General features: G+C 39.7%; 2 protein-coding genes across 6 annotated transcripts in view; both read left to right on the top strand.

Annotated features, from left to right (window-relative positions):
* Positions 1-2,318, top strand: part of LOC107516619 (beta-galactosidase-1-like protein 3) — a 45,604-nt gene extending 43,286 nt beyond the window's left edge. For 3 of the 5 annotated variants that reach the window (XM_016156510.2, XM_016156507.2, XM_016156511.2), the window contains exons 19-20: positions 928-1,044; positions 1,186-2,318. In XM_016156510.2, coding sequence (XP_016011996.2) covers positions 928-1,044; positions 1,186-1,263 — 195 coding nt within the window. In that variant the 3' untranslated portion in view covers positions 1,264-2,318. Of the gene's footprint in view, positions 1-911; positions 1,046-1,168 lie in introns of those variants that run through there. The other 2 variants (XM_016156508.2, XM_016156512.2) reach the window with 2 other exon arrangements.
* A 9,183-nt stretch (positions 2,319-11,501) lies between these two features.
* Positions 11,502-25,623, top strand: part of LOC107516620 (beta-galactosidase-1-like protein 2) — a 42,346-nt gene continuing 28,224 nt past the window's right edge. Inside the window, exons 1-2 of the mRNA XM_016156513.2 lie at positions 11,502-12,023; positions 25,384-25,581. Coding sequence (XP_016011999.2) covers positions 11,887-12,023; positions 25,384-25,581 — 335 coding nt within the window. The 5' untranslated portion in view covers positions 11,502-11,886. The remainder of the gene's footprint in view (positions 12,024-25,383; positions 25,582-25,623) is intronic.

Below are 25,623 nucleotides of genomic sequence, written 5' to 3'. Positions count from 1 at the left end.
AGGCATAGTCATTTCAAAGCCTGTGACTTAAAAATCTACTATCTGTATCACCGTCATCTGTTTTTATTGTTCGTTGTTCCTCTTTGTTTTTATTATATTGTCTCCCTCCCCATCTGCTTAATATTTTTTGATTGAGTGCCAGACATTATGAAAAGTGCTAGAAATAACTCAAGGCCTAAGATGACATCAGAGGATTTACATCTACCTCTGGAGGTGGCTAGGGATATTATACCTTACTATAATTTACGAAGACTGAAATGGTTTGAATCAAGGCTTCCATCCAATGACTGAACTATTTTTTTCACTCTTATAGGTATAGACTCTCAGGTTCCCAACTCAGAGTATATATTATTTAATAAGATTCCCTAGTATCCAGTTTTTGTTCTCTTAAACTTATGAGGCTACGAAAAGTTCTGCTAAGCTTCTTAGGCACTTCTTCCTGAATAAGCAGATTCCTCTAGTGGAAAAACTGTCTCAATGTCTACTTGTCTCTCAGTTTTCTTCTCCTAGATCTTGGTCCTGTAATTCTTTATTGTATTGCAAGCAGATTTTTAAAAAATGTGTAGCTTTTATGTTAACAGTAGTGTTCATCTCTATTACCTGATACTTATTTCTGGAAGCAGAATACCTGTCATTTTTGTTTGTTTGTTTGTTTGTTTGTTTTGTTTTGTTTTTTAAAGTATAGCATTATATATCATCAGGCAGGAACAACAGTAATGTTAGCACTATCAGGTGGGTTCATGTTTTTCTGTGTCATCCTGAGATCAGGTAGTGCAGGGTAAAACTTCTAGAACATATCCCATTATAAACTCACTTTCACTTTAGTGCCATAAAGCATCTCAGTCTTGCTGTGAGTCCCCAAGTACCTTAAGTTTTACCTTGCCAGTGTGAATCTGTTCCCATGTGTCAAGCCTCCGTCCCTTTCAGAACTGGAATAATGGATTTGTGTTCATCAATGGACGTAACCTTGGGCGATATTGGTATATTGGACCACAGGAAACACTTTACCTTCCTGGTACCTGGCTTCATCCAGGAGAAAATGAGGTGAGCCACCCCCACTTTTGTCTTTATGTCTCATAAATGTTCAGATGTACCTTTATCCCTAGAATGCAGATTGCAGTGTCTTTCTTGTTCTGTATTGGACAGGCTTACCCTTTCTTACTGTCAGCCTTTCTTTTTTCCTAGATCATCTTGTTTGAGAAAAGGAAAAGTGGTTCATACATCCTAACTAATTTAAACCCAAGCTTTAAGACTGTGTTATAATGTATTATGAGGATTGTTGGAGTTCATCTACAAGCAGTTTTTCAGGAGAAAGATTTATGTCTAGAATTTCAAACGCAATGTTGTCTGCAGGAGCAAAAATATGAAAATAACATAAAAAATCAACAGGAAAGTTGTTATGTATATTATAGTATATTCATATGATGCCTGTTTTTAGGCTTTAAAAACTTTTCCAATCTCCAATGACTATTTTACCTAGTTAAATGCTTAATCCTTAGCAGGTTATTATTCCTTAATCAATTGCGCCTTTAGGCAAATATGAATAAAAAACACGTTTTATTTCTGCTTCTCTTTATTTAGTTGGGTGAAAGTGAAGAGTCTCTGGACTAAGAAGAGTAACAATGACTGTTCTCTCCATGCCAGACTAGCAAACTCCTGGGTGTGTGTGTGTGTGTGAGTGTGTGTGTGTTTTCAGGAGAGAGAATGCAGGGGAGAGTGGAAAATGTCTTCAGACATTGCCCTGCAGCCTGTGTTTCTCCAAGGTGATCTGGTACATTACATCCAATCAGAAAAGGAAGAGATTTGTTTATTTGATTCTGATATGTGTGATAGCAAAGGCTAGCATTGAGCACTCTCTGTCTTATTACTCCTCAGCTATCTGGGTATAGTCAAAGCTCATACTGATAGTGGACAGATATTAGTGAGATAAATCACACATACATGAATAACACAACCAATTTCTCAAATAACACCATTGGAAACTAGTCACATTCTTATAATCAAATTATAATACTTGGCCTAAATTGAAACCAATGCACTCAAACAAAATGTTGACACCTTGTTAGAAATAGTGCCTAGGAGCTTTAAGAAATTTAGCAAACAATTTTGTGTCAAATGAGAGGAAGAAAACTTTCTGTTTGGAATGGGGACAAAGGAGTCAGATTGTCTCCTCTCCTATTAATCCAAATGGCTGGTTTGTAGAAGGAAAATTCTATCCTGTACTTACACAATTCCTACATAAAACTATATTCTCTGGGGATCTAAACTGAAACTTGCAAAATCTATGAATAAACTAAGTCATGAAAAATGACTAAGAGGAAAAAAAACAGCAGCAATAATCATGAAGATCGCAAGAACATTTATATTTCAGATGCAATATGTACATCATTTCTAAACTTGACAACAACTGTGCAACATATCTGTTTTGTAGATGGAAAAAGAAAAGTTCAAAGAGGTATTTGAATATTTGAATACATGTCTCCCTGATTCACATCTCTTCTTTTTTTATTACACCTCAGCTCTTACCTATGTCAGTCTTTTTCAAATATGAATGCAGCCCTACCATCCAGAAGATACACTTCCAGTGTGCTTAGAAAAAATGTTCACAGTTTAGAGTTTTTTAACCCAGAAAAAGTGCTGTTCAAGAAAAACAAAACAAAGGAAAACAAAATACAGACCTTTCAGAATTCCAAAAGCCCAAGAGATCTTATCATCAAAAGATCCGCACACTAAAGGGAATTCTAAAACAGCCTTTCTCAACTGGGTTTCATAGGAGAATAAAACTTACAGAAAATGTTTTCGGGGAGTATTTTCTTATTGTTGCATTCTAGATGCACATTAGAGAAATTAATCCATTACAGACCATGGATGTCTAAGGGTATCGCAGCTTAACTTTTTCAGGAAACCCAGGTTGAGACAAGATCTAAGGAATGTACTGTCAGCAGAAAGAAAATGACCCTAGAGGGATTGTCTGAGATTCAAGAAAGAATGTGGAGTAAAGAAAGGATGCTGACAAATATGAGTACATATGAACAAACACTAATTCAATATAAGCAAACTAATATCTAATTTGAGGGTAAAATCAGTAGAAATTGTAAGACAGGGGAAAATGTCATATAAGGTGAAAGGGATGTGATAGCAAAAAAAAAATAGTCTAAGATTTCTGTAATGCTCAGATGTTAACTTTAGACTGTTGAATATGCTTGTTAATAAATGTAGCTTAAGTGTTCAAATAATAAGTAATATGGCAACTTTCAAAAAGGGATAAATAGAATGAGAAAAAAAACAACAATGAACAGAGTAAAAGACAAAGAAGTAGAAAAGTAAGTATGAATAGAAAGCACCTACTAAGATAGTAGAAAAAACATACAACTATATTAGCAAACAGTACATTTCATAAATGAACTAAATCTTCTAATTAAAAAGTAAAAGTTGTCAGTCATGATAAAAAAAAACACCTAAATGTATGTTTCATAAAAGACACACCTTTAACATAAGGTCACAAAATGATTACAAGTTAAAAAATAAAAAATACACCATGCAAATTCTTACCAAAGAAAGTTGGAGTTACCATATTAATATCAGGCAAGTATACTGAATAACAAAAGGTGTTACTAGATATAATGAGCATAAAGAAATGAGGACATTTTTGACTTTACAAAATGGATTCCATGGGAGCCATGACTGTAATGTCAACTTGTGCATAATGGGGATGCCCTTAGGGTGTGTCAAGAACACCCAAAACCACAGAAACATCAGCCACAACTGCCCTGGATAAGTCCCCATATGCATGAGTCAATAAGCATAAAGATCTCATCTTGTAAGGTCCACATAAGCTGAACGATGATGCTCAAGTCTAATATGAGAGCATCACGAACGGGTGGCACTAGAGCTGAAGACTGACGTGCCTGTGGTAACCTCTGGCTTGGTAACTACACACAACTCTCTGTGGCACCAGTCAACAGAGCTTGTTTTGGAGATGCTAAGGACTTTCGTCCCTTCACTGTGTCACGTAAGACTCTGTTTTCCCCCCCTCTCTGTGTATTGTGTGTTAACCTGCATGGGTACCTGATTGGTTTATCTGAGAAGGTTCCACTCAGTGAACCTGGCATTGTGGAAAGACATAAATGCATTCAAAAGTTTTACTTCAGCAGCTGCTTTCCTTTCTTATAACACTAGACAGAGAGGGTTACAAATAGTGATGAAGAATTGATTCACAAGAAAGATATAATAATTCTAGAGTTGTTAATTCCTAAAACTTTAGCCTCAAACTATGTAAAGCAAATATTTTTTGTTATATACATAGAAAAAGGCAAATACAAATGCTTTACACTTGAGAAGTTTTTGAAATTGAGATATGATTCATATACTATAAAGTTCACACTTTAAAATTTATAATTCAGTAGTTTTTAGAATAGTATATTCACAAGATTGTATAACTGTCACCACCATCTAAATCTAGAATGTTTTGTTGCTCCAAAAAAAAAAAAAAAAAAAAAAAAAACACCCATGCTTCCAGGCCCCAGCCTCTGGAGACCACTAATCAAGTTCCCATCTCTATAGATTCACCTATTCTGAGCATTTTGTGCATACAGAATCATACAATAGGTGGCTGTTTCTGGCTTCTTTTGCTAGCATATGTATCTAAGACTCATGTATGCTGTAGGTAGCATATATCAGTACTTCATTCCCTTTTATGGTTGAATAATGCACATTTTGTTTATCCATTCATCAGTTGATGGCTGTTTCAGTTATTTTCACTTTTTGGCTATTGTGAATAATTGCTGCTATGAGCATTCTTTTGTGCAAACATATCTTTTCAATTCTCTTGGGTATATACCTGGAGTAGAATTGCTGGGACATGGTAATTCCTTGTTTATTTTTTTCAGGAACTGCCAAAGTGTTTTCCTAAGTGGCTACATCACTTTACATTCCCACCAACAATGTGCGAGGGCTCCAATTTTTCCACGTCCTCACCAACACTTGTTTCTAATCTTTTCTTTTTTATTCTAGCCATTCTAGTGTGTGTGAAATGCTATCTCACTGTGGTTTTGATTTGCATTCCACTAAAAATTTGTCCTCTTACTGTAAATAATGTAACTGGATTTTAAGATGACAAAAATCATCTCAGAAATCTTTTCTGCATTTCCGTGTCGCTTTTATAGGATGCTAGTATTCTTCAGTAAGTGCCACGTCAGGATGACTTTTCCTCTCAAGACATGTCAGTCAGCATGCTCCTTTCTCAGCAAGTTTAAGCAGATATATCATTTGTTGTTTGCATGTTCTCTCCTATGTTGCTATTATTCTCTTCGAAGTATAGTATTGTGGTTTTCTATGCTGAAGTTTGAAAACAATTTTTTAAACACATATTAGCTGCTATTAGATCTTTCTGAACATCCTGCATAAAGTAAGGTTTCAAAACATCTTGTATGTAATGAAATTTATTTTTGAACGAAAAATGCTTGTCTTATACTGTGCTGAAATTACTTTCTAAATACAAAGCTGAAGGTTGTGAATGAAATATACATATGTAATTCCTAAATCATTTATGGCCTTAGCCATGTTTGTCCTTTGCCAATGAGAATTACATGACATCTTTGTTTTCTACTTTTTCTTTTTTAAATATGTTTTAGTTAGCTGTGCTAGATTCAGAAATCATGTAACAAAATAAAGGAGAAACAGTTAAATTCATCATTCATCTATTAGGCTGTTGAACTTTAAGAGACTTCTATTTATTTCTGTATGTTCAAATATTTGATATACAAAATGTGGATATTTCATAACATCACTCACTGGTGCACAGCAAAATACAACTCAGGAAAAAGGTTTTCAGTAACGTGTTTTGTAGAAAGAACTTTGCACTAGAGAGTCATAACTTGGGCAGATTTTTTAAATACTTCAGCAGTTGAAAAAATGACTGAAAATAGTAAGATAGAACATTGTCTTGAGAAACTTTTAATTAGCCTCTATAAACTGCAAGCTATAAGAAATTGTTTTCTTAAAGTATTATTATTATAAGTCTGTCCTTTCGAAGTTTGGTCAGTGAGAAAAAAATGTCTAATTTTTTCAAAATTTTATTATTAGTTTCAAGTATACAGTACATTGGTTAGACATTTATATAGTTTATAACATGATACCCCTAATTACTCTATCTCTTCTCTGAAAACGTGCCTAATTTTTGTTTAACACTTTCATCTTTTATTTTTATGTAGTTTATTCTTTATTCTGTCTGGATTGAGCATGATTTATCACAGATGTAGGTGCACATCATTTGGAGATTTTCCTCATGAAATCTTGAGGTGACAAAAATTCCCAAAGAAGATCTTTTTTGCAAGACTCGTGGCTGAAATGAAATTAAGTATTAAAATTAACTTTGGTTTATAAAAGTTATACTGTTTAATGTTATAAATGGTAAACATCAAACAATTCAAAATGATAAAAATTTTAATCTTTATTAATATACCTTAATTATTATTTATATTCTAAAATTTATATATAAATATAATATCCATACATTTTATTTAATTATCTATTTTATATACATTTGTTTGCTCAAAGATTATATCATATTCTTCCTCAGAAGTTATAAAGCTCTCTTAATATTATTAGCTGTCAATCTATTTCTATATACACTTAGGGTATTTGAAAATTTTTAATAATTGTGTTTGTACATTATATTAATAGTTTTCATAATAATCATTAATTATTATTTTATTTTACTTAATAAAATCTTAATGTTTCACTTCATATTGCAATTCAAATGTATGCTTACATTTGAAAGTGAATATTCAGATATTAACACCAAATTCAAATAAGAAGCCTACTTCTCATTTCTGATAGTATTATACTTTTGTATTTGAAATTAACCTAAGCGATTGCTCTATCACCAAGAATGCAGTGATGCCTTACATGATCCCATATGCTCATACCAAAAGCTTATCCTTCACTCTGTCACAAGACCCAATCTACTTCACCTACTCAAGGATGTTGCCCCAGAAGTTCTCTAAGGTCCCTCCTACTTCATTAATTTTCACTCTCTTGACCATGATCACTATTGGCACACAAGCATGCTGTAGTTTCTCCCAACTAAAATAAACTGGTCAACTTGCTTCTACTCTCGCCCACTCCTGGTGATTCTCAACACAGCAGCCAGAGTGGTCTTTTAAAGCATAATTGAGGTCATGTCACAAGCCTGCAATGGCTCTCATTTCATTCAGTCAAATCCTTGCTCTGAAAGCCCTTACATGATCAGGCTCCTGTATTTCTCTGACCTCATCTCCCACAGTTCTCACTCTCCCCTTCTCTTCCCACACTGATCATTTTGCAGTTCCTGAAACACTGTGACATGGTCCTGCCTGAGGCCATTTGCACCAGAGGTTCTCTTTGCCTGGAGAGCCCTTCCTGCAGGCATCAGCATGCCTGGCTAACCCACCTCTTTCAGATCTTTGCTCAGATAACATCTTCTCAGTAAGACCTCTTCTCTGTATTCCCCTTCCCATCACACTCCCAGTCTTCCTCCTTTTATCTACTTTCTTTTTGCTACAGAATTTATTACCTTTAAACATACTCTACGATTGACCCAATTGCTTGTTAGTTTTTGTTATCTTTCTTCTGCAGCTAGCATATAAGTTTTAAAGGAAAAGGATCTTTGTCTGTTTTGTCCACCAATGTATCCAAGCTCCTAGAATAGTGTTTAGCATAAAGTTGTGGTCATTAAACATTTGTTGTTGAATTAGATCTTTGGCTTTTCGGCCTTCTGAAGGCTGAGGCTGAAAGTGTTATTTTGGACCTACCAAGGCCAACAATGATACTCAGTACACATTCTTTCCCAATGCACACAGGCCCCTTCCAATTCCAGTGACACATCTCCTGAGGTGAGAAGACTTGACTACTGACAAGGATAAAATTCTGAGATGTTCTAAATTAAATTACAGCAGGCCAGAGAGTGAAAGAAAGAGACAAGAGTTATCAGTTAACAACCGTATGGCAAAACCAACAAAAAACTGCTTGCATTCCTGATTGTATGTTGGAACTTTGAATTAACTTCCAGATGTCTATGTCCATGATGAACTAAAAGAGAATAGCCAGGTAGCACTGCATCCTGGGAATCTACACTACTTTCTTAACTATGAACTTTCCAATCTATTGCCGACTGCCAATCCACACAAGCAGACACTTTTTCCTTAGGGACTCTGCATCGATCTCTGAACTACTCCTGCTTCACCTTCTTCTGTACCCTTTATCTACAGCCGATGTAAATTCTTTTAAAACAGCTTACATCTTTCTTCCCAAATTGTTTCCATAAAAGAGCCCATCAACTTCAGGACAGTGGACATGGTTTTCTTTTCTATCTAGCTGCCAACATAAAAAACATTCAAACCTGTAGAGAATTTTTATAAGACTTTATTTGAGTGAAATTGACCACAAATGCTGGGGAGCAAGACATCAAATACTCTGGAGAATAACAGTTTTGCAGCTTGTTTTATGCACTTGAAATTAAGGTGGGAGCAGAAGAAAAAGTACATGGAGGTGGGAGAAAGCAAGGCAGGGATTGGATTACAGGATAGGTAAGATTGTGTGCTCTCTTGAATGTGGTTACAGTTTATTTCAAATATGTGTTAACCGAGATGCATACAAACAATGGGCAGGGTTTGCTTAAGTCAAAGATAAACCATTTACTAAAAAGTTATATGCCTGGGCATGACAACCCACTATGACCTTCCCAGTTAGGAATTAATGATCAGATCACCCTGTGAGGTTACTTTCCACAGAACCTCTCTTTTTATGTCCACATAGCCCCGTTGCTGGTGGTTTAGATTGCATTCCCTAGGACTTGATCTTTTTCTGGCTAGCAATGGCTTAATAAACCTTTTCTTTTGAAAAAACTTTTGGCCATGAAAGTTTTTTGTTTAACATTACTTATCTTAGATCTTTTTTCTTTTTTCTTTTTCCAATGCCAAATCTCCTTCATAGGACAGTCTACTTTCTTTTTGTCTAGGGCTGAAATTGCACTTATTTATTCTCAGAAATTCTCTCACATTCTTAATTTCTTTGCTCAAGACTCTTTGGCAACTTGACAGTAACCGGACTTCTGTAACTCTGAGAAAAGGAGCTGGAGAAGGTGGATGACCGTAAGGAAATAGTAAAGAGAAGGTTGTTATATCATGGTCCAGGGGCCCAAGTGACAGTGCTATCACAGAAGCTACATTTTGCATCTTGTGTTCATGACTTTAAGAGAACATAGAGGTGCACATATCTTTTTGAGTTAGTGTTTTCATTTGTTTGAACAAATACCCAGAAGTGGAATTGCTAGCTTGTACGGGATATCTATTTTTATTTTTTTGAGGAATCTCCCTACTGTTTTCCACAGGGACCGCACCAGTCTGCAGTCCCACTCATAGTGCACAAGGACTCCTTTTTGTCCACGTCTTCGTCAGTGCAGGTTATTTGTCGACTTTTTGATAATAGCTATTTTGACTGGTGTGAGGTGGTATCTCATTGTGGTTTTGATTTGCATTTTCCTAATTAATGATGTTGAGCACCTTTTCATATGTCTTTTGGCCATCTGTAGGTCTTCTCTGGAGAAATGTCTTTTTGTGTCCTCTATCCATTTTTCAATCAGATTGTTTATTTATTTATTTTTTTGTTATTGAATTGTATAAGTTTCTTATATATTTTGAATATAAGCTCCTGATTGGATATATCATTTATGAATATATTCTTCCATTCAGCAGGTTGTCTTTTTGTTTTGTTAATGGTTTCCTTCTCTGTACAGAAGACTTTGAGTTTGATGTAGTTCCATTTGTTTATTTATTTTGTTTGTTTCCCTTGCTCAAGGGGACATATCCAAAAAGATACTAGTTAGACTGATGTCAAATAGTTTACTTCCTATGTTTTCTTCCAGGAGTTTTATGGTTTTGGGCCTTACATTTAAGTCTTTAACTCATTTTGAGTTTTTTTTTTTTGTGCGTGTGTGTGTCATGTAAGAGAGCAGTCCAGCTTCGTTTTTTTTTTTTTTTTTGCATGTATCTGTCCAGATTTCCCAGCACCACTTGTTGAAGAGGCTATTGTTACTCCACTGTATATTTTTACCTCGTTTGTTATATTTTAGTTGACCATGTAAACCAAGAAATGGAAGAAACTTAGGTATCCATTGATAGATGAATGGATAAAGAATGTGAGATGTATATATATTTATATATAATATATAAATATTTGATACATATAATGTATGAGATATAAAAAATGTGAGATATATATGGAATATTACACATCAACAGAAAAAGAATAAAATCTTGCCATTTGTAACAACATGGATGGATCTAGAGGATATTATGCTGAGTGAAATAAGTCAAGCAGAGAAAGACAAATACCGTAGTGTTTCATTTATATGTGCAATCTAAAAAAGCCAAACCAACCAAATGAAACAAAACAAAAACAGAGTCACAGAAACAGAGACTAAAGGGATGGTTTCTGTTAGGTTTGCAGAAGGAGGAATGCACAAGACTAAAGAGGTTAAGCATGTTTTATTGTAGCAGAGTGAGAGCTGGGCTGAGCTGAAGATGGTGCCGGCCCCTAATGAAAGGGGACCTGAAACTTACATGGGGCTTGAGGCGGACCTTTCCAGTGGGAATATTACAGTCAGGTAAATTGGTGGGGAAGGGAGGAGAGTCCAGTGACGCGGGATGTGAACATGTATTGTTGCCATCTGTATCTATGAGTATGTTTCTGTTGTTTGTTCATTTATTTTGTTCTTTGGATTCTACATATAAGTGAGATCATATGGTATTTATCTTTCTCTGTCTGACTTATTTCACTTAGCATAATACCCTCTGTGCCCATCCATGTTGTTGCAAATGGCAATATTTCATTCTTTTTTTTATGGTTGAGTATTATTCTATTGTATATATGTACCACTTCTTTTCTTTGTCCAGCCATCTATTGATGGGCGCTTAGGTTACTTCCATATCTTGGCTATTGTAAATAGTGCTGCAGTGAACATAGGAGTGCATATATCTTTTAAATTAGTGTTTGTTTTTCTTTGGGTAAGTACTTAAAAGTGGAATTGCTGGGTCATAATGTTCTATTTCAATTTTTTTGAGGAACCTCCAAACTATTTTCCATAGTGGTTGTTCTAACTTGCAATCCCACCAATAGGGCTCGAGGGCTCTCTTTCTTTACATCCTTGTCAACATTTGTTGTATTTTGATTTATCTGTAATAGCCATCCTGATAGGGGTGAGATGATATCTCACTGTGGTTTTAATTTGCCTTTCTCTGATGATTAGTGATGCTGAGCATCTTTTCATATGTCAATTGGCTCTCTGTATGTCCTCTTCTGCCCATTTTTTGATTGGATATTTGTTTTTTTGGTGTTGAGGTGTATGAGCTTTTAAAGTAATTTTTGGATATTAACCCCTTATTGGATATATCATTAGCAAAGATCTTTTCCCATTCAGTAGATTGTCTTTTTTTTTTTTTTTTTTTTAATTGATGGTTTCTTTTGCCGGTGCTTTAATACATAAGGATGACTTTACCCTGTGTTCAACCAGTATGCAGGGACTGGGCAGCATGTGCTCAATATTTCTGCATTTGTTTTTATATCGCTTTCAGGAAGATAGCTTCTGAAAATTCCAGCACCTCTCTGAGACTACGGGCAGAAAGGAGGGGGAGAAACCAGAGCCTTCTAGGAGCTAGAAACTACCCACCTGCTTGTTTGATCTGGCAGACACACCCGTCCCCTGGCATTCAAGGCCCAAGCAGTGGGGGCGGGGCCATGGACAGCAGCCAATGAGCGTGGGCAGGATAAGCGGGCGGTGGCCTGGTTGCCCAGGCGACCATCGCGCAGCCCCGCCCTCGCGCCCAGTCTCCCGCGGCACTGGGCTGAATGCTAGCTAAAGTAGGAATTGGGTTTCTGCGCCCTGAGCAAACAGGCACGATGCCCACGTGGAGCGTCCCGCGGAGGCCCTGCCGCGCATTTGGACTCCTGATGCTGGTGATCTTGAGTTTCTTGGTGCTCCGCAGGTGAGAGAGCCCTGCCCGGCACCTGCTTGACTGCAAACACCCCAACTCTCCACACATACAGTTCCTGGTGCCCCTCTTACCGGAGGGAGGCAGCTCCTGTAGTTCGCGTTACCATGACCTGCGAATCCCGAGCTCCAATGGGGAACAGCCCGCCAGCTTCTTTTTTGTGTAGCTCCCCAACACCCCAGCGTCCCTCTTCACTTCCAGGAGCTCGGATCTTGTCTTGAGATCCAGGCCTCTGGGTGACACTAGGCGCTGCCCTCCCAGTCCCCAGGCGTCTATACCTTAGAGCTTCCCCACTCCTCCGCGCCCGTGGTTCCGGGCTCTGCTTTTCTCGTGGATACTCCCAGCCCTCTGGGAAGGTCGGTAGAACTAGCTTCAGATCCCTCTCAGATGTCCCCCATCACTGCCCTGCCCCTAGTCTTTCTTGGGGGGGATTTCTTCTGCTAGTCTCCCAGGTCCAGAGGCCAGAGCACCAGTGTTCACAGATAGACTCAATTCATTTTGCCCAGCATGGCCGTGAGAATGCTGCCCCAAGGGCCCTCCAAGATCCTTTGCCCTGGATTTATTTGCCTCTTTCTAGGATTGATATATCTTCTCTACTTTCCCACCATTCACCAGTCACCGGCTCCTCTTACAAAATGTCTGTGGCAAGGGGTTGCTTTTAGCGATAGAATGCTTTTACCCACTGCCTATGTGAGCCTAATGCGGAATTTTTCTGAACTGTGTCTATTTATGGGATTCTACAGCTGTGGTCATATCTTTCAGGTAGTACCTGGCACTTTCCATATTCAAAACTTCCAGTGTTGCTGGGAAAGCAGAACAGTAGTAACAAATGCTTTGGCATGGAAAGTTAATGTTGAAGTGGCTGGAGGCTGAGGCACTGGAACTGGGGGGCAGGTTTACCACCCTTGAGCTTGATTTTGTCTTCTCTATCTCCCTTCTTAGTTTCTCGACTTCCTCTGGGAGATAAAGAAGTTTTTGATGGAGATAGTATCTGAACTTTTTTTGCTACAAGAACACATTCCATTTATACTTTTCCAAGACTTAACATGTCTTCTCTGTTCTGTTTCTTTGTTTTGGAGATAGTGAGGATGCCATAATATTGTTTGCGAGAAGGAAATGGTGCTCCTCTCACTCTGGAGCCAAGAAAACAAAAAAGCATTTTGTTTCCCCAGATGTTCCCAAGACTTTTTTTCCCCCATCTTGTCTATAATCTCTAATCCTTTCCTCTCTGAAGACTGGTCTCGGCTCTTGTAAGATGTTCAGCTTTCCTCCTGGTACAAGGCTGATGCAAACCCCAAAAGAATTACTCAAAGCAGAGGTAGCAGGAGCCTCTGACATACAGCAGGGTATCAGAACTCACACCCCAGAGAGAAAGACCAGACATGTTCAAGTAGCTGTGGATTGCGCATTACTGGAGGTCAAGCATATAGCAGTCCATGCAGGGGCCCCAGATAAGTGATTATGAGGGCTGGTACTGAGCGGTTTGAAATGTGCCAGGTAAGTACACCCTAACAGTTCTCAGGAAAAGTTGTGGGAAGGAGGCTGGGTGTGTTTGCTGGTGTCTGGCAGGACAGAGGATAAGATGTCAGATGGCTGACTGGCTGTGAAGAAGCCTGAACTTCTCACAGGTAAGTTAACTGTGTTCTCACCTTGATGAAGTGACTGCAGTAGGAATCACTGGGAGACAGGGGTGTGGTTTATGAAATTTCCTGGAACTAGCAATGGAGAATGAATAGCTGAAACTCAAGTCTGTAGAAGTAGTTTAACATGCTTAGGACAGTCACTGTTTTTCCTGCTATCCTTTCTTTCTCAGCAGATAAAACAGAGGCCAGAGAAGCTGTGAACCAAGTTCAGGGCCATCTCTTAGAGTCCTTTAGAATATATGTTATTTGGGCATCTTTTTGATTCATGGGCATTTTCTGCCTAATTCTTCCTGTCTGATCTGGGCTGAGCATGAAAGATTATCTCCGGAGGCCAGAGAACATTGTCACATCCTCTTCCTGCTTTACTCTAGCTTTGACTGGGTCATTAACTGAGTGAGAGGTGGGGCCTCTCCCAGCTGTTGTTGGGAATGTGGATATGGTCAGTGGAATATAGGTCACATGGGAACTGGCTACTCAGCTGACTGCTTTGTGGAGCTGAGCTGTCAAGATCAACCCTTTTTCTGTACCTCAGAAGGCAGGTATTTGGGTGAGGGGAGGGGTCTACTTGGCTTTAGCTTTTGTTTTTTTTCTCACAAATTTTACCTTGGGAGGGTTCATGGTCAACCATAGCTGTTTGATTACATCACATCCAAGAAATAGGACCAAGATAATTTTTTTCAATTTTGTTCTTTTTTATTAATAATAATTTTTTATCTTTCATTTATAGTTGGCACACAATATTATATTATTTTTGGGTGTACAGCATAGTGATTAGATATCTATATAACTCACAAAGTGATTATCCCAATAAATCTAGTGCTCCTTTAACACTGTTCATAATTATTACAATATTATTGACTATATTCCTTATGCTATTGTTCCTATCTCCATGACTATTTCGTAACTACCAATTTGTACTTCTTAATCCCTTCTCTCTTTTTCACCAATTTCCCAAACCTCCTCCCATCTAGTAACCCTCAAAATGTTCTCTGTATCTATAGGTTTGTTTTTGATTTTTTGTTTGTTTGTTTGTTTATTTTGTTATTTAGATGCCACATACATATGCAATCATATGGCATTTGTCTTCCCCTATCTGACTTATTCCACTCAGCACACTACTCTCTATGTTCATCATGTAATATCTTTTCCCATCCCATTACTTTTAGTCTATATGTTTCTTTTAATCTGAAGTGAGTCTCTTGCAGGCAGCACATGTAAGGGTGACCAAGATGACTGTTGAGGAAGTTTTCTACCTCTGTTATTTTAGCTTGAACAATGTTTTTTATTTTTATTTTTATTTCAGTGTAATTGTCATACAATAAACTGCAAATGTTTAACATGTAAATTTATGTTTTAACATATATATCCACCTGCGAAACTACCACCACAATTAAGATAGTGAAAATATCCATCAGGCCCAGAGATTTCTTGCAAAGGCACCTTTCTCTCCTGTGCTTCTCTGCTGCCCCATCCACAAGCAAACTGATCTCTTTCTTTCCACCACTATATGTTAGTTTGCATTTTCTAGTGTTTTATAGAAATGTAATCCTAAAGTGCTCTGCTTTGATTAGGCTTCTTTCAGTATATTACTTTGAGGTCACTGATGTGTGTATTAATGTGAACCATGTCTCTGAGCCAGTTACCTCTCATTCTCTTACCTCCTCCCACTCCAATACAAGAATACTTGCTCGATAGTATCAAAGCATGGTTCCCACTCATGTGTGTGTTTTTTAAAAAATATAAATGCATCACTGAACAAAATTCACTTAACTTCACATCTCTCATACCTGGCAAAAGTCAGGAGAGAGGAAAGCTACCAGATAGGTGGCGTATATAATACTTCCTCAAGTATAAGTTCATCTCTACACTCACTGTCTCATTCACTACCCTTCACTGGCATTATCTGGATTCTAGGAGGAGAACCTGTCAAATTGCTCCTTGGTGAAGGTGGATACCTTAGCAATGTGACCAGGTCACTTTCTTTGATCCAGATCATGGCCAGTCCTGTCTTCCAAGGCTATGTGGACAAATTGTGCCTCTCTTCCTGGACTTCTGTGAAGTCATTGATTTTTATGAGCTTTGCCTGTTCTAGGACTCCACTGGGCTTGAGGCCTGAGTCATATGAACTCTTTGAACACTACCCCTTTCATCGTTTAGTAGTGAAGTTTTCAGCATCTGGGATGTGTCTCTTTCAGTAGTAGTCACCTCTCTGCCACGAGTGGGGAAGCACAGTTAGTTGGGCAGTGGCTTAGTCAGGGGGAGGTTAGGTGTCTGAGCTACCATGTTCTGGGAAGACAGAATTGGCTCTGCGAGTCTTACAGTGCAATGCTAGCCAGCAACTAAAGGTGACCAGAGTATCTTTGAGCAAGAGCATGGATACTCCCTCTGTACTCCTACACTCAGCAAGACAGCTAGGTTGTCCCTTTCAAGAACAAATGTGTTTTTCTTGCAAAGTTGATTTTGTGAGTAGGTAATATATGAAAAGGATGAATTATTCGAATAATATATAGGGGAAAATAAAACCCTACTCCTGGCCTTTAGGCATCCTCTCTCTCCTACCAGCTGTGATTACTGATAATGGTTTCTCTTAGGGGAATTCTGTACATATACAAGAAGACAACTGTATATGTGACCCCGTTTGTCCATTTGGCACATAATTTATTTAAATAGCCACCTATCAATGGGTATTTATTGTTGGCCATCTTTTAGCTGCTGCAAACAAAATTTCAGTGAATATCTGTTGAATATAGTTCTCTATGTAGGATTTCTGACTGCATGAGATGTTAATTTTAAATCTTGATAGACATTTAAAATAAGTGTATAAAAATAAGTTAAAATAAGTAAGTAAAATAGCACGTTCTATTTCTGTTAGATCAGCGTGAAAGAGGTTCTGAACTCTGTTGTCTGAGAGGAAATTCTCTCTAATCTGTGATAGATTCTTTGTGTCTTGTAAGAACTAGCCCCTTTCTCATATATGTATGTAGATAAGTCCTATTTAAATTTTTAAAAATGCATTTACGTTGTCCCCTATTTCATGAAATCATTTAATTCCAATCCCATCTGCATCTCTAAGATCAGAGTATTGTTATCAGGAGAGCCCTTTGGGTTATATAACAGACTTTCACCCCTCTCTAGATTGAGTTATACAACACCTTTTCTATTTATGAGGCCATCTATGGAAATTTTTCCCAAAGTGAAAACGCAGTGTCACATAACATTAGGACATTTTTCATTGTTGTTAAGTGGACAATTATTAACAAGGAGTTTGCATTTTTTTACACCTAGGTCTCAAGGTTTTGATTTAGTAAACATTGTTCCCATACAAACTTCCTATAGTGTTTAGAAAATGTTGCCCTCTGAACATCCAGCATGTCCCTGCGTCACGTATGCAGGCCACTTGGCCTGACTTGCTGGAGCCTAGAAATCTTTTCAGAGGTAAGGACAGAGGTGTTAAGATCCTAGTAGTGCCACAGATCTGCAAAATTCTGCGCAATGACCTTCCATCAGGTTTTGGAATGGAAGGCCCAGGTGCTCTGGTAATATTTAATGCTTCTCCCAGCAAAGTGGGAGCCCAAAGCATTGGGCTCAGGCCAAGGAGCACATCCAGGAAGCTGGGCCAGACACAGAAACAGAGTTCTTTTCCCTCGAAGCTAAAATTCTTGGGGCTGAAAGATTGATCCAAGAAGCACTCTTGCTTCTGGAGTAGAAGCATGGAGGACACTGGCCCGGGCCAAAGTGTGGAAAGGCCCTCAAACTCTCTTGCTGATGGAGGAGTGTACAGGGCTGTACACTAGTAGGAATGAAATATCCTTAAATGAACACTTCAGAGCAATGGGATGTACAAAGAAACTGGGCCTCCTTGGAGCCTATAACCACATTAGAGTCTTGAGAATGATGAATAAAAATTTGTATTTCAGACCCAAATGAAGAAATTTTTATGTGTGATGATGTCTTTTGGGCAGTTTAACATATCTATTATCTCATGTCTCTGGCATAACCACTTGGATGAACAAAGAGGTGAGTGTTTGCTTGGTCAGCATCTTTAATATGATGCTCTGGACCCTGATACAGCTGGACCATTGCTTAGAGTGGCCCTAGAAGGGTCACAGTGCACCTGGAAATAGCATTTGTAAATTATCAACTCAGATTAGCAAGTACATACACATTTTGTAAAGTGTCAAATTAACTGACCCTTGGGACCAGCATGGAATTAGGTTCTGGGAAATGAAGGACTATTTCTGCAGATTCTTACCTCATATACCCAGCTTGCTCATACCCTTGGCCAGCTTAAATCTGTGTAAGCATTGCCTAGTTTCTGCTGGAAGCCAACATACTCTAGAAGTTGATGATACTGTCTCTGCCATGTCAGGTTGCGTAGATACTGGCCTGTCCGTGTCTGGTTATACTGCGTGTGGTATGACAGAATCCTGAAGGAAATGACTGTGACCCCACGTGTGGCTTCTCAGTTCCACCATGACCCCTGTTACTGATCAATATCTGCAGGATTTATAGGTGACACAGGGATGCTCTCTGGCATGGCAAAAGACATTCCAGATTTGTCCTGATTAGTACACCTTGTTCAAGGAGATCATTTCCACTCAGCTGCCCTGGAAGAGCCTCCCTGAAAGCTGAGAATCAATTCACAGGCCCATTCCACGTGAAAGAGGTTGTAAGCTTGTTATCTGCTCATCTGCCCTTTTCCATTCATACACACCCACACAGCACTTTTGAACATGTCTAGTGATGTCCAGCCTGTGTGGAGTCTGCCCAGCACCCTTTGTCCTCGTGGTCCACTACGATGATAAGTATGAAGTGTTAGTAGGCTTCATGCCTTTATTCCTTCTCCCTCACCATTAACCCCTTGGTGACAATTCCTCTCCATAGGGAACTCAAGACCCAAGTCCTCTGCTTAGTGTTTCCATTACAACCTATTTTGTCTGTAGCTTGCACAGCCGATTACACTTGCCAAAAGGGATGGTAGCAATAGGACTGTAGAGGTTTCATAATACTTTGTGAGGCCCTGTCAGAAATCCTGACATGTGTACCTTCTTCCAGGAACTTCACAGCAGACTGTGAACAGAGCAGAGTAAACCTGAGGAGAGGTCCCTTCAGTGATCAGTTAATTATCCTACTATGAAGCAAAGATACAAAGGCAACAGAAATTACGGAAGAAAGTGTTAATATAAGCTCCAGCTAGAAAGAAGGCAGATGCTCCCGGTGTCATCAATAAAAATTTCATTACTAATGACAGTACTGCTCTCTAGGAAAGCAAAAGTAACAAGGGCTTCCTCAGAATTTGCTTAGCTCCTTGGTAACTACCAAATTGACTGGAAAGTCTCCCTGACCTGATTTAACCATATAGTTTATATTCCCTTTATTTTATTATTACTGAGCTAATCATTCTGAAAATGATGGAGGTTATTATTAGTATTATTATCACTTGTACTAATGATCATTCCCAGTATTAATACCCATATGAGTGGCGCTTTGTTTATGAAGCTCTAATGTGTATTATCTCATTTTCTCATAGTGAACTCCTTGGAGCAACCCAACATTTATCCTCATTTTCTCAGTGAATTCATCCCTTTTAAAAATGTATTAAAAACTCATCTAGTAAACTACCAGAAAATTTTCAGAAAGAAAACAGTTGAATTTTCCAGAATTTCGAATTCAATAATAGCTAGCTTTTGTTTGCAGTGTTAACTTCATGCTGCTTAATAAGTACTGTGAAGAAATATTTTTTAAAAAAATCTAGACAGTGATAGGATATAAAGTCACTAGCAAAGAGAAGCTCTATCCAGAAAGAAATTATATACATATGTATTAAATGAGATTCATGCTTCTCAAACTTTAACCTTGGGGTCTGGTTAAAATGTAGGTTGTCAGTAGGTTTCCTGAAAAGCCTAAGTTTCTCCATATCTGACGAGCTCCAAATGAAGGTCCTCTGCAGGTGCAGATCACACTTGGACATATAAACCTAGCTGGAGATTTCCTGATGATTAGTTATCCACTAGGGGAAAGATTAAGGAGTGTATGTTACCAACAGGGACTATGTTGGAGTGAGGGAGTCACAGATGGTTGCCTCCAACCCAGCTCATATCTTTGTACTTAGTAAGTGGGGAGGGGGAAGCTCTCATCCTATTTGGGGAGACACAGTCATAAACAGAAGTTAGGATCAGTGATGAGAGCTTGGTGAAGAACTGGAGATTGTTCTTTTGAAGTTCTGGTTGGTGAATAAGGATTGCTACCAGCAGAGTGATTGCTAACTTGCATTCTCACTGTTTTTAAAAACAACATGGGGGTGGGGAGAGAGAGTTTGTGTGTATTTTCACCACCAGACTGTCAATACGTCTGTTTTTAAGAAAAGAACCAGCCCATTCATTTCTTCCTTATTCTAGGAAGGGGTGAGCCCAGGCAGTAGGGTACCCGAGGGGAGAGTGTGGTTGGTGGTGGTTGTGGTTGAGGGTGTTCAAGTGAGCTTGGAGAGTATGTGTAGCCTGGTGAGCACATGAAGCATGAAGGCAGAATGCGTTCTTTGGAGCAATATGGTCAAAAACCAAAGGAGGCAACCTATCCTGTGTGTGAGGTGACAGCCAGAATAGTCAGGAGCTTGTAGCCAAAGGAAAGAGTCAGGTGGGAAGAAAAGCCAGAACAAGGGCGTGACTAGAAGGAGGCCCAGACAGTGGCCAAGGGGGTGGGGGCTGAGGCCTCCTTTCAGTATCTAGGACCTTATCCTCTATTGCAGAATAAAGCGTCAGATAGTAAGTGTTTGCAGCTTTGCAGGCTACACAGTCTCTAATACAGGAACTTCACTTTGCCCCAAAGCAGCCGTAGACAATACGTAAATGAATGGGTGTGGTGGGGTATCAATAAAGCTATTTATGGATATTGAAATATGAAGTTCATATGCTTTTTTTGTGTCTCAAAATATCCTTCTTTTGATTTTTTTTAACCACTTAAAAATGTGAGAACCATTCTTAGCTTGCAGGTGGCACAAAGACAGGAGGGAGGGTGGATGGTCTACAGCTGGAGTTTGCAGACCTCAGGCAAGGGGGCTGGGTTGGTCTGGCAGGATCCCAATGGACATACCTTTAATTGTAAAATGTTAGAAATTGTAATAATATGGCTTGGCACAAAGTCTAGCACATAAAATATAATTAGATGCTAAATTAAATGGGAAAGAATGGAAAGGTTGGGATTATTCCATATTAAGGGCATAACTGCCCCTCTCTCCTAAGCCTATTCTATCTAATACGCAAAGCATGCTGAAATAAATGTATTTCCAGTAGTGACAAGACTGTTTTATAGCATATCACAGAGTACTTCATTTATACCAGGCTCTCACGGCAGCATTTGTGAGCAGGTAGGGCAGGCATTAGCCCTGTTTTACTAAGAAAACAAATAAAAACTTATGTCCGCAGAGCCAGTATTACTAACCCAAGGTGACAGTGCTCCTAAAGGTAGGGCCAGGACACACATCCAGATCTTCCTCCTGCACAAACTGTTTTTATTTTCATTTTCACAAAGGCGGTCCCCCTTCCAAAGGTGGTCCTTTGCAAGAATTGTGTTCTGAAATATCACTTATAAGTCTCTTGGAACATCGAACTTTTTCCTTTAGACAAAGAAAAAAGTGATTATGTCCCTAGCTTATCCACAAATGACCATTTTAACTATAATGAGGCAGAACTGTAGTCTTGAAGCTGCGACATGAGTTTTGAGTCCTAGGGGCTGTGAGGAGTAAGGAGTAAGTAAAAATAATTCTCTTGGCCCACGAGTGGCCCTAGACAAAATTCCCAAGTGGTCAGCAATGTCTGTGGCACCCTCTGCCCTCATGGCATCCTCCTTTCCTGTCTCTGGTCATCCAGGGCCCCCAGCCTTGCCCCAGATCCTCCTGTAATGCTATTGTAGGCCAGTGGCTCTCATCCTTTCCTGTTAGGATCATTTGGGGAGCTTTTAAAAAGCACCAATACCAGTGCCCCATCTGTAGAGAATGGTCCGGGGATGGTGCCTAAGCACTGTTAGTTTAAAAAGTTTCCCACGTGATTTAACTATGCTGCCACCTTTGAGAATCATTGTGGCTAAACCCAAACCTTTCCTTTGGTGTAGCTGACTTCAGTTACATGTTAAGAAGTCCGCTGATGGTGATTTCACATGGTTCTGGTGTCTCCCATATCTGCATCCATTTGATTCTTAAGCCTGGATACCTTGAACTGGTCAATATATTTGTCTTTCCATCTCCATGATCACAGCTGCCCAATGCCAGACCATTGTTTCTGATCCAGAGCAGTACTTCTCACTTTGTCTGTGATGAAGAATCACTTTTCTTTTTTTAAAAACAAATTTCTAATCTGTTACTTTATAAAACACAATAAAAACAAATTACTAGGAAAAGGAAATGGAAAGATGTACAAAATATATGCCCCAGCCTTTATGATTAGCTTCAACAGACATAAAATTACTCTCATTGCTATGAAAATATCTCAATTTCTGTGCTGATCTCGGGTGGACTAGCACCAGACAGTTTGGGCTGCTGAGGACTGCTGGACTAGAGTAGATGATTGGCTTGCCATTCCATGAATACAGATCTCATTTTTTTTCTGATTTTGCCCTAAGTTGTCACTGCATTCTTATATTCCCTGCCTTCAAGACCCAGTGAGAATGTTGTCTTCTATATGCAGTCTTATGACTCCACCTGGATAATTTGGATAATTTCTTTGTTCACCAGTTACCTATATATTTCAGCTACTGTCCTCTGCCATCGTTGGCCTGACTACCTACTCTGAGGAGCCCAGTGCACAATGAGAATGTGGGGCCCTTGTTCAATTATTAAGAATTTTAGGATGAAGACAGCAGAGTTTCTGAAATCATGTGCAGGGCCTTTTTTTTTTAATTAAATTTTTAAAGGAGTACAATATATTACTTTGATACATTGTATATTGTAACATGATTGCCATGGCGGTGATGTTTATTACATTACATAATTATAGTATAATGATGTTGTCTACATTCATTATACTGTGCATTAGAATTGGATGACTTATTTCCTACTCATTGCAAGGAGGCCTTCTGAATGTGGGGCCCTGTGCCACTGCATGGGTCACATGCCCATGAAGCTGGCCCTGGCCATACCTTTGTGCATGCCTTATGACAGCACTTATGACACTGAATTGTAATTATTTGAGTGTGCAGGGAGGTGAAGACTCTATAGCAGAACTCTTTATAGGCACCATAATGTGTATGATTTGGAAGAACTTGGGTAGAATGGGAGTGAGCTGCCTAGTGGCATGAGCAAGTTGCCACGGATTGTCACTAAATGCTGTTACAGATGGTGGTCCCATTAATAGCAAGGCTCTGGCTGCTTTACGGTGTGGGATATACAAGTTTATGTTCAGCGCTGAAGCACTTGGCATTATAGGTTGAGGAGAAGCTGGCTACTATGTAGGTAAAGGAGCCAGTAGGGATACAGTACTGGTGGCAGAGAGGGAGAGAGAGCAGGATGGTGCTGGTCCATGGCCTGTTAGGAACCAGGCTGCACAGCAGGAGGTAAACGACATAATAATCCAGCATAAAATAATCTTTTGATAAAAACTGGGTAACATCTATGATGTTACTTGATTTGTATCACACTCTACTAGGTTTATTTAGCAGTGTGTACATGAGTAGGAAACACTAGATAAGGAGCCTAATCAGGGTGTTTAGGCTCCCGATGCAATTTACAGATGTTGAATTAGGTAAAAAGTAACAAGCGAGGGTGACTGAGCTCTGGAACATCCCTACAACCCCTTGGACTATTCTCACCGTGATGCCAGTATTTTCTTCTATAAAAGGATTGAGATATGTAAAGGGAGAGATGTTATTAGTTGTTCAATCATGGACTTCATTCTACTCACTTTAAGGAGTAGATAATTTAGGGAATAGATAATTTCAACTTTCAGGATTAGCTATCATATCCAATGACAAGTGAATTTTTCAGTTGTTCAAGTCAAAAATCTTGGAGGCATTCTTGGCTCTTCTCTCACAATAATTTATCTACTTTCAAAATCCAATTTATGATCAAATTACTTCACATTACCTCCACTATTACCAGTGAAGTCCAAGCCAGCAAAATCTCTTGCTTAGATTACTGCAATATCTTCTAAACTGCCCCACATCTCTACACTTGCCCTTCCCTCTACTGTCTTTTTCCAACGCAGCAGCCAGAGTAATCCTTTTAACCAGGGATCCTCAACCCCCAGGCTATGGACCAGTACCAATCCGTGGCCTGTTAAGAACCGGGCCACACAGCAGGAGGTGAGCAGCTGGCCAGCGAGCAAAGCTTCATCTGTATTTGCAGCTGCTCCCCAGCTAGCATCACCACCTCAGCTCCACTTCAGGTCGTCAGGCATTAGATTCTTATAGGAGCACCGGTCCCTGGTGCCAAAAAGGTTGGGGACTACTGAATAGGGTGTGTGAGGTACATGTGCCCTGTTCCCCCATGACATCTACCTTAGTCCACATGGCTGGCAAAGCTTTGTGAAGGGGCTGCCCCTTTGAAGGGCACAGCAAACTGTTGAATCCAGAATCAAGAATGCTGCTCTCAGTCCACTTTTGATTCATGCATGTCTGTTTCTTCCAAGAAACGGCAGTCCCCAGTCAGGGTGTATCAGTACTGACTGAATGGATCAAGCTGGGCCTTTACTGGGATGCATGTCCAAGTGCTACCATTTTAGCCAGTATTACAAAATGAATGGAAAGACCAGAAGCATTTCAGGGAGTCTTTCAATATAGATGAGCCCTGTTGGACAAGATGCCCCCTAGTGTCAGGAACTGTACCAAGTGGGTGCAGAAACGACGCCAACTAAAATTTCCTTTTGCGCTAGACTCACTCCCACTGTTGTTTTCTGTCTCTAAGTTTCCTAAATTTCCTGCTGGAAACTGTAGCTCCTCCAGCTTCTCTTGCTGGCTTTCTTATGGCCTTCAGGAGACTAGAGTACTGAATCCCAGTGTTCCCCTTGGCCAACCCAAGACATGTCAAGAGGTGCTTTTCCAGGGACTAAAACTTTCCTAAAGCCTCCCCAGGTGGGGCTCTCTCTGTCATGTGGGGTGATCTTGGCCAACACGACACAATCTTTAGATAATAATTAAGACCTGGAAATTTGGTCAATGAGCAGATGCTGTTTCTAACCCAGATACCTCTTTCCAGGTATCTGCACCTCGAGCCAGGCAGCTGTGACCATGAGGTGGTTCAGAGGTACTATTTAAAGTAGTTGCTGCTTTGATGTTTAGTCAGATGGCCTAGGAGAGCTGGTCATCATAAGAACCTGTGTGCTGCCCCTGTTCCCAGGTCCCCCTGAGTCCCAGGCACCAGAAGGCAGCTTCTCAGCCCACTGAGAATGCCCTTCCCATGCAGTGTGTGCCCTCCTTGTCCTCTCTCCTGTTCCCACACAGCGTCTGCATTGAATGTTGTGTTCGTCTCCTTCCCGACAGCCCCTCGTCTTGCTCTTCCCTTGCAGCAGGGCCAGATGAGTCAGTGTTGCTGAAGAAAGGCTCCTTCCCAGGTTTGGCTATGTCAGAGGAGGGTAGCCTTTTCTAAAACACCCTGGAAGTGGGCCCTCCTTAGAAAGAAATGCCGAGGGCCCACGAAGGAGGAGAGGAAGCCTGTCTCTTCCCGTGCCTCTGGTCACTGCTGAAGGTGAGCTTCGAGGCTTCCCGGCTGCCTTTGCTTTCTGCAGGTTGGACTGGCGCGGTCTGGTCTCTCCCTGGATAAGACACCGGCAGTCGGGGCTGCACACCAAGGGCCAGAACTTTATGCTGGAGGACTCCACCTTTTGGATCCTTGGGGGTTCCGTGCACTATTTCCGTGTACCCAAGGCATACTGGCGGGACCGCTTGCTGAAGATGAAAGCCTGCGGCTTGAACACCCTCACCACGTGAGTGTTGCTCTATCCACGCCATCAAGCCTTGTTTCCCCC

Source organism: Rousettus aegyptiacus, unplaced genomic scaffold (genome assembly GCF_014176215.1).
Source record: "Rousettus aegyptiacus isolate mRouAeg1 unplaced genomic scaffold, mRouAeg1.p scaffold_m13_p_5, whole genome shotgun sequence".
Classification (NCBI taxonomy): domain Eukaryota; kingdom Metazoa; phylum Chordata; class Mammalia; order Chiroptera; family Pteropodidae; genus Rousettus; species Rousettus aegyptiacus.
The sequence above is the reverse complement of the archived record's forward strand: the minus strand, read 5'-3'. Positions and strand labels throughout refer to the sequence as shown.